The sequence below is a fragment of the Bombus flavifrons genome, chromosome 9, assembly GCF_040668555.2.
Source record: "Bombus flavifrons isolate JBK064 chromosome 9, iyBomFlav1_principal, whole genome shotgun sequence".
Classification (NCBI taxonomy): domain Eukaryota; kingdom Metazoa; phylum Arthropoda; class Insecta; order Hymenoptera; family Apidae; genus Bombus; species Bombus flavifrons.
Window position 1 is genome coordinate 9468059 of NC_138450.1, and position 16526 is coordinate 9484584.

Sequence of the window (16526 nt, forward strand, 5' to 3'; positions counted from 1 at the left end):
GAACGTTCGACGAAGATTCGAGATCGATATTATTGCGCCGCGCCTGTAGCAGAGAAGATAAACGAGCAGACCACGTTCACCCATTACTTTTTCGTGCATCAAATTAATATACGTCGTATCTCGGATAAATCTCAGTCACGCGTTAACCACGCACGAGGACAGATTATTTTCGAGCGATCGTCCGGCTATTTTGGTCGATCGAAGGTTACGGAAGCTGATTGCAACGGATCCGGCGTCACCCGGTACGGTTAATGACGTCTGTTTTGACGTAACCTTTTAATATTAATATTATGTCAGTCATACTCGGTGGAATAGTGGCGGGTAGGGGTATGACTTGGTCAGAGGCGACGATAATTCTCGGGGATGATCAAAAGTCCGTAAGAGTCCAATGGCGGTGGCCGCGACGCTCGTGCTCTGAATTTCAAGCGAATTCAGACAGATCCGCCTTCACGTGTCACTGTCCCTTCCTCCACCGTGGCTCCCTTCTCTCTTTCTCTTTTTACCCGTTCTCCGTTCGGCATCGAACCGCCGCGAAGAGCAACGGAATTACGATCGACTCCGCTAGTCTTCTGCAGAAGCCCTCCAGCCTCGTTCGAGACCCCTTTTAACAGTATTTCTCCTCCGTTCGGGGTACATTATTCATCCCGCGCCTCTTCGTTCCTGTTTTTCCTCTCCTGCGAGACACGATACTCGCCCCGGTTTGCCGGTCCAAGCTATTGTTTCTTTACTGGATGATCTTTCCGTTGGATTCTACGCAGCCTGAACGATCGGCGCGTCTATGAATCGTCGTAGCAGAGGACCATCGACGAGGCTAATTTCCGTTTTGCCAGCGAATTGGTCGATCGATCGATCGTCCCGTTGGTGTACCGCTATTAGGCGGTCGATACTTCACCGTGTTTTACCATTTCATGAATCAACCTCCAAACGCACCGTTTTCCAAGTCACGCATATCGTATTTTCGAGCGTGACCAGGCGACGCAAAGCGGCACGTCCACTTCTGATAGAAAGAACGACCGTTCCGCACGGATGCAGCTGGATTCGCGATGCTTGACAAAAATTTACATTTCGTCGGTTGCTCTTAAACTCGCCATTTTTTCTTTCTTTCTTTTTTCTTTCTTTTTTGCTCTTTTTTGTTGGTCGAGCCTGACCATTTCTCACGGACTCGCATCAACATGAGTTTCTTCCTTTTCGCTTGCTTCGGATGGTTTTGTGATCCCTAAACTCTCTGATGGTTTTTCCTTTGATGGAAAAGTATAATAAGTATAATAAGTATAATAAGTGTAATAATATATAAGTCGAGTTATCATGGACCAAGTGAACGTTTAATAACATTCGTTATGGTAATCGGCCACGTTGGACAGCTCTCATAATCATCTCATGGTCTTGTTCGACTATTTCGAGGATAAGGATCTTAGTTCGTTGACCTCGTAAAACGATCCTATTTCACGAATCGTGTTCCTCGACTTGGTCGCAGAAATCAGAACACTGTTCCTTGTTAAAATTCACGGCGCACGTTCATTCGCCAGACCTATTGTTACCTAGATACAAACGTGATTGAGCAGAATGGTCACGTGTGTCTGTCGATCCTTTTCTGGCTAGCAACAATAAAATCTTTTCCTGTAATCTGCCAACTAATTATCGAGCTTCGGTAATCTGTTGTGTCGAAACGAGGTTGAAATTACACATCGAAATTTCAATGCAGGATTAAATTAAATCCGTTACTTTATTTATTATTTAGTTTCTCTGTAAATCTAACAAGCAGAAGATATTCACACGTGACATTTACACCGTTTGCCACTTTAGTTACTCGATTATAAAATTGAAACTGTACCTTCTCATGGAAAAATCGTTCAAAAGGTATGAAAATTTTATCGATCTTCCTTCCAGTTAAATAGGAAACATTCGATCAACTCTGGGAGTTCGCTTACGACCACAATTTTATGAGACAGTCGGACAACATAGTAAAGTATGGCTGGCGATTCAAGGTTGGTCTTTTAAATCGGCAAATAGGACTATCGATGTTCGTCGTATCAACGAGGATTCCTATCGGCGAGAGTATCGAGCAGAACTTGTAAACAATCGTCGAATCGTTGTACGTCATCCGGTTGCGAGGACCTGCTCGCGAGTAAATCGCATGTAAACCGATGATGCAAGTCCCATAATAATGAAATTCAACGTCCGTCCGTCCATCCGTCCGTTTACTGCGTCAGTCTTTAGAGCCATTCGTCTTCAGGAATCTCTTTGTTTCGCTGTTTCCCATTGTTTTCCATCGTTTTCCGCGTGTACCTTAACCAGTTAGCTGTTTTTGACGAATATACTCGTCGCGAAGAAGTGGCAATATCTCGTGTTATGATCAGTCCTGTCGGTAATAAAATAAAAAAATAAAATAGTCATTTCGTTACAACTTCATTCTATATTATAACAGCCACACGTACTCTGTGTTTGACGAGTATACTCGTCGCGAAGAAATGGCAGTATTTCGTGTTACGATCAGCTCTGTCGGTAATAAAATAAAAAAATAAAACAGTCATTTCGTTACAACTTCATTCACTATTACAGTAGCCACACGTACTCTGTGTTTGACGAGTATACTCGTCGCGAAGAAATGGCAGTATTTCGTGTTACGATCAGCCCTGTCGGTAATAAAATAAAAAAATAAAATAGTCATTTCGTTACAACTTCATTCTATATTATAACAGCCACACGTACTCTGTGTTTGACGAGTATACTCGTCGCGAAGAAATGGCAGTATTTCGTGTTACGATCAGTCCTGTCGGTAATAAAATAAAAAAATAAAACAGTCATTTCGTTACAACTTCATTCTCTATTACAGTAGCCACACGTACTCTGTGTTTGACGAGTATACTCGTCGCGAAGAAGTGGCAATATCTCGTGTTATGATCAGTCCTGTCGGTAATAAAATAAAAAAATAAAATAGTCATTTCGTTACAACTTCATTCTATATTATAACAGCCACACGTACTCTGTGTTTGACGAGTATACTCGTGATCGCTTACTTTTGCGACACATTTTAGCTACACACTTTTTAAAGAGGTCGCAACGGCTAACTGTTTAACTGCGCCGTATCTCGCCGATGACCGAGTCTAGGGTCACGAACGTATATCCGTTTCTCTTATCGAAGAACGATTGCTCTTAGGGAAAAACATGCGAGTGCCATAAATTAAACCTAAATTTCAATGCTAGCGGATAATTATAATGTAAATAGATTCATTTCCATTTTCATGATAACGATGTAGTACGGTACTATTTAAAAGTCATTTGCGATAGTGATCTTATAATAATTCCGAATGATTCTCCAGCGGAACCGGACGATACCGTTTTGCGTTCGGCTAATTAACAATTGGCCTCGATTTGGGTCAGAATGGTAATGAGCGTGGCGGAAGGTTCCGACGTAAGCCCGCAATATGAATATTCGGTTATTGGTATCAAAGATGACGAAGCGGAAAAATTGGCAATGGCAGGAAGTTTGCAGGCATTAAAATCGATAGGAAGGACGACTTATTATTAGAACATTGTATGGATACTATAGTTGCATAAATCGAATGGTCAATCACGCAAACTCTTGCCATCCATCGATGTCTTCGGTCAATGTATAGTATTCTTAAGACATTCTCTTGCGCATCTCTTGTGGTAGTATTATACCTTATTCTTTATCTTTCTGTCATTTGTCCTTTTTGTATATTAAGTGTATTCCTTTTTTTTTCTTTTGTACGTATATATATATAAAAAGGAATACTGTTTCTTATTCTCTGGATTAATATTTTGTATCAATTTACGCCATAAAAGTAAGCGAACAGATAAATATTCATATTTCATGAATCGCCGTTTGTCTAATAAATGATATATACGATGGTTACCATTTTAACAAGGTTACCTGAAGAGTTTTCCGAACCTATCTACCTTTTATTCCCCTTGAAAGTTTCATAACATACCTTTTATTTGAAAATGTACAGTAAATACATTATGTTCTAATTCTATAAAGGCTATAATCATAAAATCTATTTTAGTGAGGGAAAAGTTATCAGTGAATCTTCCATCCATTGTACCATATTTACTCGTTCATCCTCAGTAATATTTCAACGGAGAATTTTATGACAAATCGTCCGTCTTAAAACAAAGATGACGAATAGAACATTAAAACACGTCATGTCCTAACCCCATGAATCCTATCTCCACCCGAAACTCTTCCAACATACCTAATCCTTTTTCACAAAATATCATGCTAACTCGTCCTCGGAGACGAATAATGCATAAAGGGAACCCAGACGGCATTCGTATGAAGCTCTCAAGAAGATGATGAAAACTGAATATAAAACTTCCACCCTGCATCAAACGGAGAAAAGAAAGGAGAAAGAAAAGATGGAAACAGAAGGGAAAAAAAAGGGGAAAGGAGAACGAGAAGAAACGTATGCATCGACGTCGGTATCTCTCCAATTTATCCAATTCGTCAATCGCTTCGCGACTGAACAACGATTCTTAATCGAGTATGCCAACCGTCGTTCACTTATTTGTCGCAAAATGATCGAGCCAGACGATGGCTCTCTCGGTTCTCAGGACGCGCAGCCTGTTCGTGGCTCCTGTTTTCGTGAACAGCCAGCACGCACGGAATCAAGATGAACCGACGTACAGACGTTACACGTGCTGCGCAGTGGCATACTGAATCGAACACGTCTGTCTGCTCACGTGCGACAACTGTCGAAACGTGAGACAATCGTATCGTTTCTGCGGTGGGTTCGCTTCGCTCCGTTCGATTATCGCGGTGAAGAACGACGCGCAAAGACGTACGGCGGCAGTAAAAATTGTGAATCGTTGTTCTCGTTGCATACGACGCGATGAACACGCGATCGAAACCTGCAAACCGATCGCATGGAATGGACAGCGGCATGGAGAAAGGAGTCGACGGAAGGTTCCAAGTTTGGTATCGTTCATGAGACGAAGACCAGAGACAGAGACGAGTGAGGTAGGATTCTAGAATTTGTTCTCGTTTCAGTCGGCCAACATCCATTACTTTGGAAATTTATTATTCTTATTTATCGTTTATTTATTTATTTATCTCGTGCACGAGAATGAAAACAAATATAAAGAATATAAAACAAAAAAATGTAAGATGTATAAAGCAAGGAATAGAATAGAAAATAAAGAGAATAGAATAGAAGCAGTATCTAACGTTTGAACATTTTTCATGATCCTTTTCAAATATCGAAACTCGAGACAAAGGTGGAGACAAGTTTCTAAGCTCGAAGTGATCCAAAAGATCCGAGTTCCAAGGATAGGAAAGGGAAGAAAAGAAGAAAAGTATCGAATCATCGACAAATCCGATTTCTGTTCGCAGAAACGGCACGCCTCGAGCGCGCGATCAGTTTCCGGGAAGAAATTAGAGGGTCGCTTGCCACGGGAGGCACGTACAAGCGTCCTAGCTCTTTTTTTGATTTTCTAATTCACGCCTGGATCCGGTGGATGATCTACGATTCAATAGAAATCCCCCCGAACGAGACAGTGAGGCACGTGGATAGCAATGTTTAATTCAAGATCGTTTCTCGGAATGATTCCGGTCGCGCAAATAATTTTACACCTCACGGCTGCGCTCGACGGATGCAGCTATTGCCATAAAAATGGCCAACTCGCGCAAAAAACGCAACGCGACGGAAATATTTTGCCAGTCGGTTGCTCGTTGTACGTCGATTTGACATGTACACTTCGCGCTCGCAACTTCCGCTGCGAGTCTTTTTCCTTTTCAACCCCCGTCCCCTTTACACTTTTCCACGCGTGTTCCTGTTTTCCCTTTGTCGAACCGTTTACACGAAAGGACGATGACTCTCGATAGATCCGCGTGCGCGTGTAGCAATTCCTATTTGAACACGAATCACGAAGAGCGAACAGGTAAGCCCAGAACGACGGGTTGAAGGACCGCGTTACATCTCGCCAAGTGGATTGCGTTCATTTTACAAATTTCCAGAATAAAACAGCCGCGACAGGTGTTTTGCTATCGTATCACTAGCGCAATGCGTATCGTGAACTAGACGCGGATCCTGTTCGCTGGCGCGGATGCGATCCTCCGCTGAATGAACAACGAGCGGTGAGCTAAGAGCGAGTAAGCCAACAGGCTTACTTGGCTCTTCCATCCAAAGGACGATCGTCTTCGAGTTCTAATTCTCGTAAGGGACGAGCTATTTGTGGTTGTCCATTCCCCATCTTCGCTTCTAATTATAGTAGAACTACGCCTCTTGAAATTAAATGTTGCCACCTGTTTAACCGATCTGCTGCTGATTCCACTTATTTAAACGAATGCTAACGAAGAATGATAAACAGTAGGAAGAATCGTGTCTCTTGACAGTGAAGTCGATTAACTGCTTTTTCTCACGATTTATCAATTTTATCAATTTCGCATAAAGATATCGTAGGAAAAGTACATCTAATTGGATCATGAAATTGTGCATCTCGTGAGAAATTTGTTAATATATCGACGATAAATCAATACATGAAATACCAGCATCGATTTGCAAACTTGCTATCCAGTTTTATTTTTTAAAAACCAAATTTGTTTCATCGACTATCACGCGAAGTTATACGAACAGTTTGTCTTTCGGCGAGTTCGAATAAATAGACACGGTTGTTAACGACATATAACATTATCAACAAATATTTACCGTAAAGCTTTCTTATCGCGATCTATTCAGAGAATCAAGAACGTTCGCTTCAAGAAGAAACTTTACGATATGATCGTACTTCGCAACTTTTCGTATAAGCTGGTATGAAAAGATGAATAATCAAACTTCCCCCACATTACCCCTCCCTTTGTACGCCACTGATCTTTCTGATCAGCAGTCAGAGGATCGACGGGCCGGGTAGGCCGGTTGGAATTTACCGTCCAGTCTTTCCAGGGAAGACATAAAATAGTCGCAGGTGTATAGTCAGCCGACATAAACGCCCACGAGTATTCGCAACGACGACTACGGATTCTGCATCCCGATGCGAAACGAGATCTGTCCCGGTTACACCTGTTCGTTCTCTGTCACACGTTGATATTGTTCAACGCGGATCGATCAGGGGAATCGGTTCATGGGACGCAAACGATACTTCCGTGCTCTGATAGCACGCAAAATGATAAAATTGCTTGTGAAACTTGCACTCTTGACGATAAGTTTTCGATCAAACGCGACAGTACGAAGCTAATCAAAAATACGATACTACATTTTCTATAAAATATATACTATAATATCTACAATAATCAATAGATGAAATTTACGTCCGATGGTTCGATACCATCGAGTTTGGTTGAAAATTTTTTGCTAGGAAAATGTAATATTATCTGTATTATGGAGATTAGAGGCAGGTTTGGTATCGGAACTAGCATTTGTAATTTTTAGTTTATTTTATGTTATTTTACTTACAATAGCGAATTTGAATGATATATTTTCCGCTTGTATCTTTTCATTTTAGTTTCTTTGATGCAGTTTCTACGCGTACTTTAGTAATCGGTAGTTCTAGCGTTGAAGTCGATCTTCATGTTACAATTGCACGCTTTTTGACGCTGAGAATGATCTACTTAAAGATCGAATGTACAGCGATTTTACGATATCTACGATGCCAACGTGGTTAATAATGTTATGTATTCAGTTTCTAGGACGAGGTGCTTGTTTACGAGCTTCCTGGAGGCGCCAGCCAGGCGATCATTTGAATATGAGGTATTAAATCAATGTCCACTGGGACATTGATAACAGCAGCGATGTCAAATCAAAAGTATGACGAACACTTAGTTACGTCAGCGTAGCTCCAAGTCCAGCCACGGATTCGCCATAAGATATATAGTGCTAGGCGTGCATAACGCGTGGAATACGAGATTCTTCCCTTGCATGAGTAAAATTTCTTATTCGACGACGCCGTCGGTCTGGTTGTTCTTCGCGAATTACCAAGCGGACCTCCGTCGGTTTTTGGCATCGGTCAAGATTTCACAGACTTTTTATTATTTGGATACTAACGCGAAAAGACAGTCTTCTTTCTTCATGATAAGAAACTTTAATCCTCTCTACATTGTTTAAAGAAGCTCAAAGCATACGAATAATGGTAGATTCTCTTCTTGTTTCCCTAGAAATTCAATGCCTCGTATCTTTCGCAACAGAAAAATCAAGTATCTCTATCGCGAACTCAACGACACGATAAAAGGGTTGAGGGTTAAAAGAAAGAATCGTGAAAGCGAAGATCGGCTCGAATATTCCATGATTTCACGCGAAAAAGTAAGGGGAAAGACGAAAAAAAAAAAGAGAGAAGAGGAAGAAAGAAGAATAAAGAAGATATCCGACGGAGAGTCGCTTAAGATTTTGGACGTGCGTGTCACGTGCCACGGGCCGCGTCACGTGACTCGCGGCGCGGTAGATCTGCGCGGTGCATCATTGCATGAAGATCGCGATGGCGGCTGCCTTTTGAGCACGGCCTGCCATATTTCAGTCCCAGCCGATTTTTCCAGCTCGCGGGACGTACACAGAATGCTTGACAATTCGCCGCAACGTATCAGCGGACGTATTGCGAACGTGGCATCGCGCGGTAGGGTGCATTCGAAACGACGCGACGCGTCCAACGATTCGAAAGTTTAAACGACACCGCACCGCCACCTTTCAGCTCGCACGTCAAGGAAACCGCTCTGTCCGTGCGACTTTCGCTTTGCACCTCGATCTTTCCAATCGAGGGCGCTCGTAATTGATCGCATTCACCGATCTTGATACCTTCCGTACTAGATTTACGCTTGGCAAAAATCGTGACACAAAAAATTCCTCCGACTATGTGCTTCGTTTGATCTCGTTTTAAATCGAGAAGTTGATCTCGATATTAAAATACACGCTTTGCGAAAGTAACGATTAATTAGAAATGAGATGGAACGGAATAGGTGGGAGATAAGAATATAGAGAGTCGCAGGTATTGCTGTGACACAGAAAATTTTTATTATTCTTTTTGTTACATGAGCCATGGTCCGAAAGTAGTCCGAAAAGTATGGTCGGAATGGGTATGTGAGGATCGTGCGGTTGTCCTCGGAATAGAAATTTCATCGTTTCCGAGAGTTCAGCAAGAATCCTGTGACGCCCATGTCCAGATACCTAAAATAGACACGTTTTTTTTTATTTCAACAATTAATTTATCCTACAGTTATTAAAGAGAAAAGAAAGATCACGGTGCTGCGAACTCCTCACCTCTTCTGCAAATTTGAAATTTCACGTTTCGTTTGGGTTTTTTCCCAAGTAATTTGACTGCCGTCATTCGAAATGAACCTGGACGCGAGCACGGTGGATTTTTCTGGTGGACCCGTGGTTCCTGAAGGTATATTGGTCAACCTTTTACCTTGACGGCTTTCTTTGGACTTTCTTCTGACATTTAGATCCGACGAGACCACGATTTCGTCAAATGTCTGCCCAAAAACAGCTAAATGTACAAGAAAAAAAAAAAAAAAGAAAAAATTGGAATTAGTTGAAAGAAAAATAAAAGTACACGATTGAGCAATAAAATATCGCGAATCGAATCAAGGAGACTAAGTAACTGCACGTGACGCTATGACAGTGCACAGTATCGATTTACGTTCTTGAAAACGAGTAGAAACTTAATCGTCGATGACAAACAGTTAAGGTTACACGATGCAATCCCGGTGTACAAATACATTAACGATTAGTTATCCGTTTCTTGGAAACGTTTTCATTGAAAGGTTTACTTACGTTTTTGATCAGATGTTTGTTGGGCGTGGACAATTACGCAAGTCAGAGTAAGCACCAGAAGGGACAGAAAATTTATCATTTTGCCGAGATGGATACTTTGCTTCAATTTTTTGGAAGGTCCGAAATCTTGTCTAACGCTAGAAAAATAAAAGAGAAGATGTTACAAATAGTTATCAGAACAGTTTCAATCGAAAGGAGCATCTAATCAAAGATCAATCTTTCGCCAGTTCTACCCTAATTCGTCAATATATTTCGCAATGCTTACAAATCCTCATTCGATCACAGAAGGAAAAATCTCTATGAAACAACGAGCGCAAGAATCTTCCGGAGAACAAAATTGTTCGATGTCTGTAAAATTACAAACTACAGGTATCTATCGCGCGTCACTGGTGACGTAGGCAACGTCACCTGGCATTCTCTCTGCGATCGACACACATTCTCTTTCGCAACAGATCAAACTCCTACGTAACTAATCAAAATCACAGATCTCACCAACGATACATCAACTAAGCATCAAACCTATAAAAAACCGACCCAAAAAGAAGCAGCCAAGAATGAAACAACTGCACGGAAGAAACTTGCGTGTATTATGCCACTACTATTTCTCAGTTCGAGGCAACGTGAATCAGCGAGCAAGGGAACAGAAATATTGCACGCGAACTTCTCAGTCGACTTACCGACAGCTCAAGCCAGAAGATACTTTCCGAGCCGACAACCGCACGAGAAATGCGAGCACAATGCCGCGGAAGGCTTGAAGAGAGCATCGCGAATTTGCTATAGTGCGTGGTGAATAGGAACAGACCGGGGGTAAGGGTCCAGAAGGAGGCGCCTCGCGGATCGTTCGCACACTGTACATCGTATGCACCGGACAGACCACTTTCTATTTCATTTTTTCCCCCCTTTTTCATGCGTTCGTCTCGCTCTCCTAAGGATCCGGCCTTCTTACCCGATCGACCGGGTGGACTGGTCTCGGGAACGGGCCCCTGCGTGTCCAGCAGCGGGCTAAACAATGCTTAACGACCAGAGAGACGGACCTTTAACGAGCCCCTTTAATGCGCCCAGGGTGTCACGAACCTCGCTGCTTTCGGCTACCGTGCAAACAAACGCGCTTCTAATCTCTCGGGTCGTTTGGCCCGCTTGCCTGCGAATCGGGATAATTTGGAGCGATTTTCCTTTCCTGGACGATGTAAATTAGGAATTTTTGAGAAACCTTGGATATCGCGTGCGTTTCATTAGAACGAATCAGGTAGAAATATCGTATTTTTGGAACGAGGGTCGTTTGGCTTTCTTCGCATTGTCGCGTTCCTTTTACAAAACAGTGAGTTTGCTTTACAAGGCTATTTCACTTTAGAATTCTTCGCCCTGTGAAAAACGATAGTAAAAGAATATTTTTATGTTTATTGTAATACCGATCGTAATACCTTATACTATTGGCAGATTGAAATGGTCGAGGTATTTCTTGGATAAAAATAAATGGGATTTCTTGGGATTATCGTATTATCGCATTATTAGACAAGAGTGTTTGAAGAGTTTCAGGGTCTCTTGCTTCGTCGAAAAATAATGACTTATTGTAGTTATTATGAGCTTAAAATATAACTCGAAGAAGTCGCGTATGTCGATGAAAGGATCGAAGGAAGGTTCGAGAGAAAGATCGAGGAATCACAAAGCAAAGGAGGTTGCTGCATTGCACCGAGTATTACGAGCCAATCGCAAGCGGTTACGGGTTCCGAGAATAAAAGCAGCGAGATTTGCTACGCGAATTCCAAATGAACGAGTACCAATGTTTTATTACCTGTGGCTTTTTATAGAGCAAACCGACCAGAATATATAATTCCCTCTCTTCGAATTTCTCTACGTTGGTTATCTCTATCTATAGAGACAAACGATAAAACAAATCTACATGGTGATACGACCCTAACAGTAACTCGAAGATAGAGTATCCAAATCATATCCAAGAAACCAAAAACTAAAGAGATGCAAGAAATAATATTTCGCAAGGTTCCTATAACTTTTGTCGCTCGAACTATCTGTGAACGAATAAAATCAGAAACATCGGAGAAACAAGAAAGGAAAAGAAGAATAAAGGGAAAACGAAAAGTCACGTTCGTTTCTTTTCCAGGGCTTTTTATTTTCAATGAAACAGGCTTTCGATGGAGAAAGTTCAAGGCGGATAGATAGCGTGTCCGTCGAACATCACGCGCGCGCGCGTGTGCACGATTCAGTCCCGGTCATTGCACGCCTCCCTACGAATCCCGATTTTTCGGTTTTCGTCCTTTTTTTTTACGGAGGCCCTCTTCCTCTTCTTCTCGTCTCCCTTTGTGCTGTTTAATCCTCAGCCCCCCGTCCCGCTGCTCCTTCGCTTCCTTGCACCGGCTGTCCTCGTCCCTCCGCCGCTTCGCCGCCGACGAAACTGCATCGCGATATTTTATTGGTTTTATTCGCGGGAACATCTGGCGCTCGGACAAAGGGAACTGGCCCTCAGGAAATCTTCAGAAACGGAGGGTGGTTCGTCCGTTTTCGTTAGCCTGGTCGGCTCTATTTACTTATACCTAGTGACGTAGAATGTTTGTAAACAATGGCTTGGATGCAGCCGTGGATCGCCGATCGACGCCATCGTGGATTAGGTTACTGATCCTGTCCATCTAGGGTGGATATCTGGAGCGTCCAATGGTCGACTCGATACGTTTCTGGGGAAAGTACGAAGACGTTTTTTAATCATCGTGCGACGTTTCTGGCGAAAGGTTAAGAATAAAATTGATTGAAATCGTATTACTCTGAATTACGTTTGTTAAAAGAAAACGTTTATAGGTGGTGGAATGTTAACGACGCGGCGGAAAGATAGAGAGATTCTTGGAGAATCGGCTTGCAGGCTTAACGTTTGCTATACGGAATAACAGGACTTTCACGATGGGCAATCTAGGATCTGCATTCTCCACTCTTAAGGTAATGTACTATAGGCGTGCGCGTACAGTGCCGAGCCACTTGTGACCTTTAACCCTTGCAGAATGACCCTTGAAAGGGAGACTCGAGACGATTTGCATACCAGGATTTATTGGCTACGTCGGAGCGCCGATGATAATGTAAGTAAGTACGTGTTCGCGTGATTGATACGATTTTAACAATTCATGACGCAGTTGTCGGCCGTGTAATCAATCCTCGTTACCACGATTCGTTTCGTTTGACGATCGTTTATTCGCATCTCGTAGGTGATCCGTTCGAATTTACCGAACCTCAGCGTTGTACCAGTTTTCTCCGTTTTGTAACATAACGTAGGATGGATCCTTACGAGACGAAGAAAAACAACTTGCAAGAGGGAATTCTTCTATCTATCAAAGGAAAAAGCGCAGCTACGAAGCGCGGTTCGCTACAGGTGGTTTCAAACGATCGGTGGATCTCAGGTCGAAGAAGAACCATCGTGCCACGATCTATGCACGCATTGGGGCAACTCGCAAACCGCTTCCCTCTCCTTTTGCATCTGCTTGGACGCACGGAGCGTCCAAGAGAGCAGATTTAAAACGAAGTTCGCGAGTGTAGGCGCGTTTCGGAACGAAAACAGACCGGTTCGCCAGGGCAGAGAGAGGCGCAACTCCAGCTTGTGGACCAAGCGACCGGCCAACATGGCGTCCCTTGGATCCCTTTAAAACGAGTTAATCCGTCTGCCTGGCCGTCTGCCGATCGCCTGAGAACCAAGAAGATTCATTTTCCCTTTGTCCATTCTTTTTCACACGTACCAAAAGGAGCTGCGGCTCAATGGGACAATGCAGCCAGCGCCGCGCGTTTTACGACGTTCCTTTTCGCACAGGTCCCACACACATTTGAATAATCAACGCGTAGGCACAAGACCGCTTTTGTCGAACCGGGAACTCGAAAGGGAAAGAGAGAGAGAGAATCAAGGAGAGGAAAGAGAAACGTCTCGAAGGCAGTCACGACAAAAGTGACACGCACGATACGAAATGATTGTGTTGCATATTCTCGAACTGGACCCCGAAACACGGACAGATGTTTCCCTTGCGTTCTTGTTTAGTTCGTCTCGAGATCATTTGTTCTGTCGCGCTACTAGAGCCAGAGGTGAAAAGACTACGCGTCGCGATTACGTCAGACTTCCTTTCCTCCTTTTAATTCGCGCGAGTTCGTTAACCTTCGACTCGTGAACTCTTCCTCTTAGCCGCTTCTCGAGGGAATCTTCGTGGCCTTCTCTTTGCCCGTACGTCCCTTTCAAACGTTGCATCGCGAACCTGGCCCTTGGTTTTTTGCCAAGGGTGAACGTTCTTCGAAAGAAAGCAACTCTTTTACATCGTATACAGAATCGTTTCTTTCACTTTTGTTTCTTTTGAGCAGACTCGACGAAATGCTCGGACAAATATTACCAGGATCCTGTGTGATCCTTCCCGCGAAGCCTTCAACAGAATACCAGAAAGAGTAACTTGAGAAAGGGAATCGATGTTCCTCGCCGCAGATGTTCATGCGTTTACGTAGACGGAGGGAAGTGTCTCGTAAAACCATGTAAATCTAATGGACGAAGTTCGTTAACCCGACACGCGTGAATTTATGGCCGGTTCTCGAGGGAACAGAAGTGCCTTGAGATCCTTCTGACCAACGAAACGTATGTCGCACGTATTTAGACGTTTTACGACTTCCTATCTTTGCACGCAGCTCATAACCACGAATCTGGGAATTCCCTCGCAACGGGACATTCTTGATTTATTACTGTACTATTTTGTTTGTCTATGTCCCTTGCAATTTAAGGCGTTACGCCGATTCACGTTAAATCATTCACAACGTTAACCGCTAATCTCGAAAGCGACGTCGATCTGAAAATTCCACATTTTTAATCATTTTCCCAATACAGACCACGAAAATATCCTTTTACGTTTCTTGTAACGCAGAAATAATTTTCCCAGAAATAACAATCGATTTCGAAAGCAACGACGACTTGAGAGAAACTGACGCTGATTTTGGATTATTTTATCAAAATAGATCACCGTTACACCGTTGAATCTCACAAAACTAGCTATCAATTTGCAAAACAACGTTGATCTAAAAGTTACCATTTGGTCCATTTTTCCAACATAAATCTCAGACTTCTTTTACATACTGTATGTTTCAAATCTATTATTCAAGACATTCACTGACAATCATCTAAGAACTCCCCACCGTTACACACAGCACCCATTTCTCGCTAACCACGCTCAATATTCACCACGTCGATGCAATTTCTCTCGCATAACGTAAATGTTATCGCGATTTATCTCTCTGGAGCTACCAATTAACTCACGTTCCCGCGAAATCACGTTCCTCAGGATCCATACAATAGGCTTTGGCTCGTGATTAGGTGTATTTAGCACGCGATCGAAGGAGAGAGAAGACAGGACTGGCGATTAGTCGACGGCGAGGATTCCACGCTCGTAAACAGAAGCGTACGCTCAGGCATCTGCGCCTGAAGGAATTACAGGAAGAACCGATTCACGTCAAACTGATTCGTCTCGACTGGTGTGCCGGTTGGCGATGATGATGCTCGTTGAGTTGCGTCGCGCGTGCTGCGGTTGCACGCGCGCGCGCGCGCGAAGTCAATTAATATTCTCGGTTATGGGACACGGGACGAAGCGTGTCGACTGGCGTGGTCGTTACACGTGTTATGTGTAGGAGGAACTCGGAAAAAGATTTTCTCCGTGTACGGGATCCGATGTACAGCGTTTTAAAGAAAGTAGCGTCGATGCGTTCAACATTGATGACGCACTTGTTGCGTCTTATATATACTCGGCTAAAATAAGAGTCGAATGGTTTTTAAAGAAATGTCACTATGGAAGTGGAATAGGAGAAGGTAAACTCTCGTTCGTAGAACGCGATGAACGATTGGCCGATTAGAATTTTGGATTTTTTAAATTTCTTGTACGAGTTGCACACGGAGAAGACGAGAACGATAGAGAGTAAAATTTTTAAAAATTCTGCGACAACGCGTGAATTGTTGACTGTTGTAAGTGTTAAGCGAAGCTCCGTGCCGAAGACAAACAATTACCTTGGACGTCTTTTAAAACTTTTGGCCAGAAGAAGATTCAGCGACGCTGAAAGATGCGGAATACGGTCCGAAGTTGAAGCTGGCGCTTTGTGCGTTCGAGTGACTTTGTCCCCCGGTGGGTCCATTTGCGTTGATGGATCCTGCGGAAGCTGTGGCGAAAGACCCTGATGCACCACCCTGTGTTGGATATGATGGATAAACAGGTTGCACGTATCTAAAATAACGAAGAAATTAATATTTCACATATAATCTACGTATATCTAAGACAAAAAAAGAAACGAATAATCGTTGATATAAAGCGTACCCTGGATATTGTCCACAAGGATAATCTCTACAGCCTGCTGGTTTGCGATGATGCTTGTAGTGATGTTTAAAGCTACGTTCTCCTTCTTCGAAATCCGAGTCAGAGTCTGAGTAATCTCCGCTCAAAAATCCGAACTGCGGCGATCGTTGTTCCCTCTTGTTATCTGCGGTAAAGTAAACCCATATGTTCTAAATAAAACACCAAAACTGTACCAAAGCGCACCTAAGAAAACAAGTTTCTTCTTTCGAAGGTAAGTAACTGACCAGAAACCGTGGATATCGCTTCTTCGTGTTGCACAGGGCTCAAAGATTCTGGATTCTGGAGCACTTTCGCTGGTTTTGCGAGACACGTCTGGCACATTACCGCGCACAGCACGAACAGCGGGACGATGCGTGTGGTCATTTCGATGAGGTTCAACCGTTCAGACGTTTGACGTGGAAAGAACCGAATGATAATCATAGGAAGTTGTTGGTGCACGGCGCTTTTA

At 43.1% G+C, this 16526-nt stretch overlaps 2 protein-coding genes and 1 long non-coding RNA gene across 3 annotated transcripts; 1 reads left to right on the forward strand and 2 right to left on the reverse strand.

Moving 5' to 3' along the window:
• Positions 1 to 8934: 8934 nt before the first annotated feature.
• On the reverse strand, positions 8935 to 10590 carry LOC138183295 (uncharacterized). The gene is made up of 4 exons (XM_069119991.1): positions 10397 to 10590; positions 9720 to 9856; positions 9204 to 9432; positions 8935 to 9110 (listed from the first exon to the last, which is right to left on the reverse strand). Exons 1-4 carry the CDS (start codon positions 10573 to 10575, stop codon positions 9059 to 9061), a joined length of 597 nt encoding a protein of 198 aa, XP_068976092.1. The 5' UTR covers positions 10576 to 10590; the 3' UTR covers positions 8935 to 9058.
• Positions 10591 to 11238: 648 nt separating this feature from the next.
• LOC138182965 (uncharacterized) lies at positions 11239 to 14969 on the forward strand. The gene is made up of 4 exons (XR_011173946.1): positions 11239 to 12460; positions 12528 to 12662; positions 12724 to 12799; positions 12926 to 14969. It is a non-coding gene; the product is annotated as an uncharacterized LOC138182965 (long non-coding RNA).
• A 778-nt stretch (positions 14970 to 15747) lies between these two features.
• On the reverse strand, positions 15748 to 16441 carry LOC138183246 (uncharacterized). The gene is made up of 3 exons (XM_069119920.1): positions 16303 to 16441; positions 16040 to 16202; positions 15748 to 15949 (listed from the first exon to the last, which is right to left on the reverse strand). The coding sequence occupies exons 1-3, from the start codon at positions 16439 to 16441 to the stop codon at positions 15748 to 15750; spliced, it is 504 nt and encodes a 167-aa protein (XP_068976021.1).
• Between the last annotated feature and the right edge of the window lie 85 nt (positions 16442 to 16526).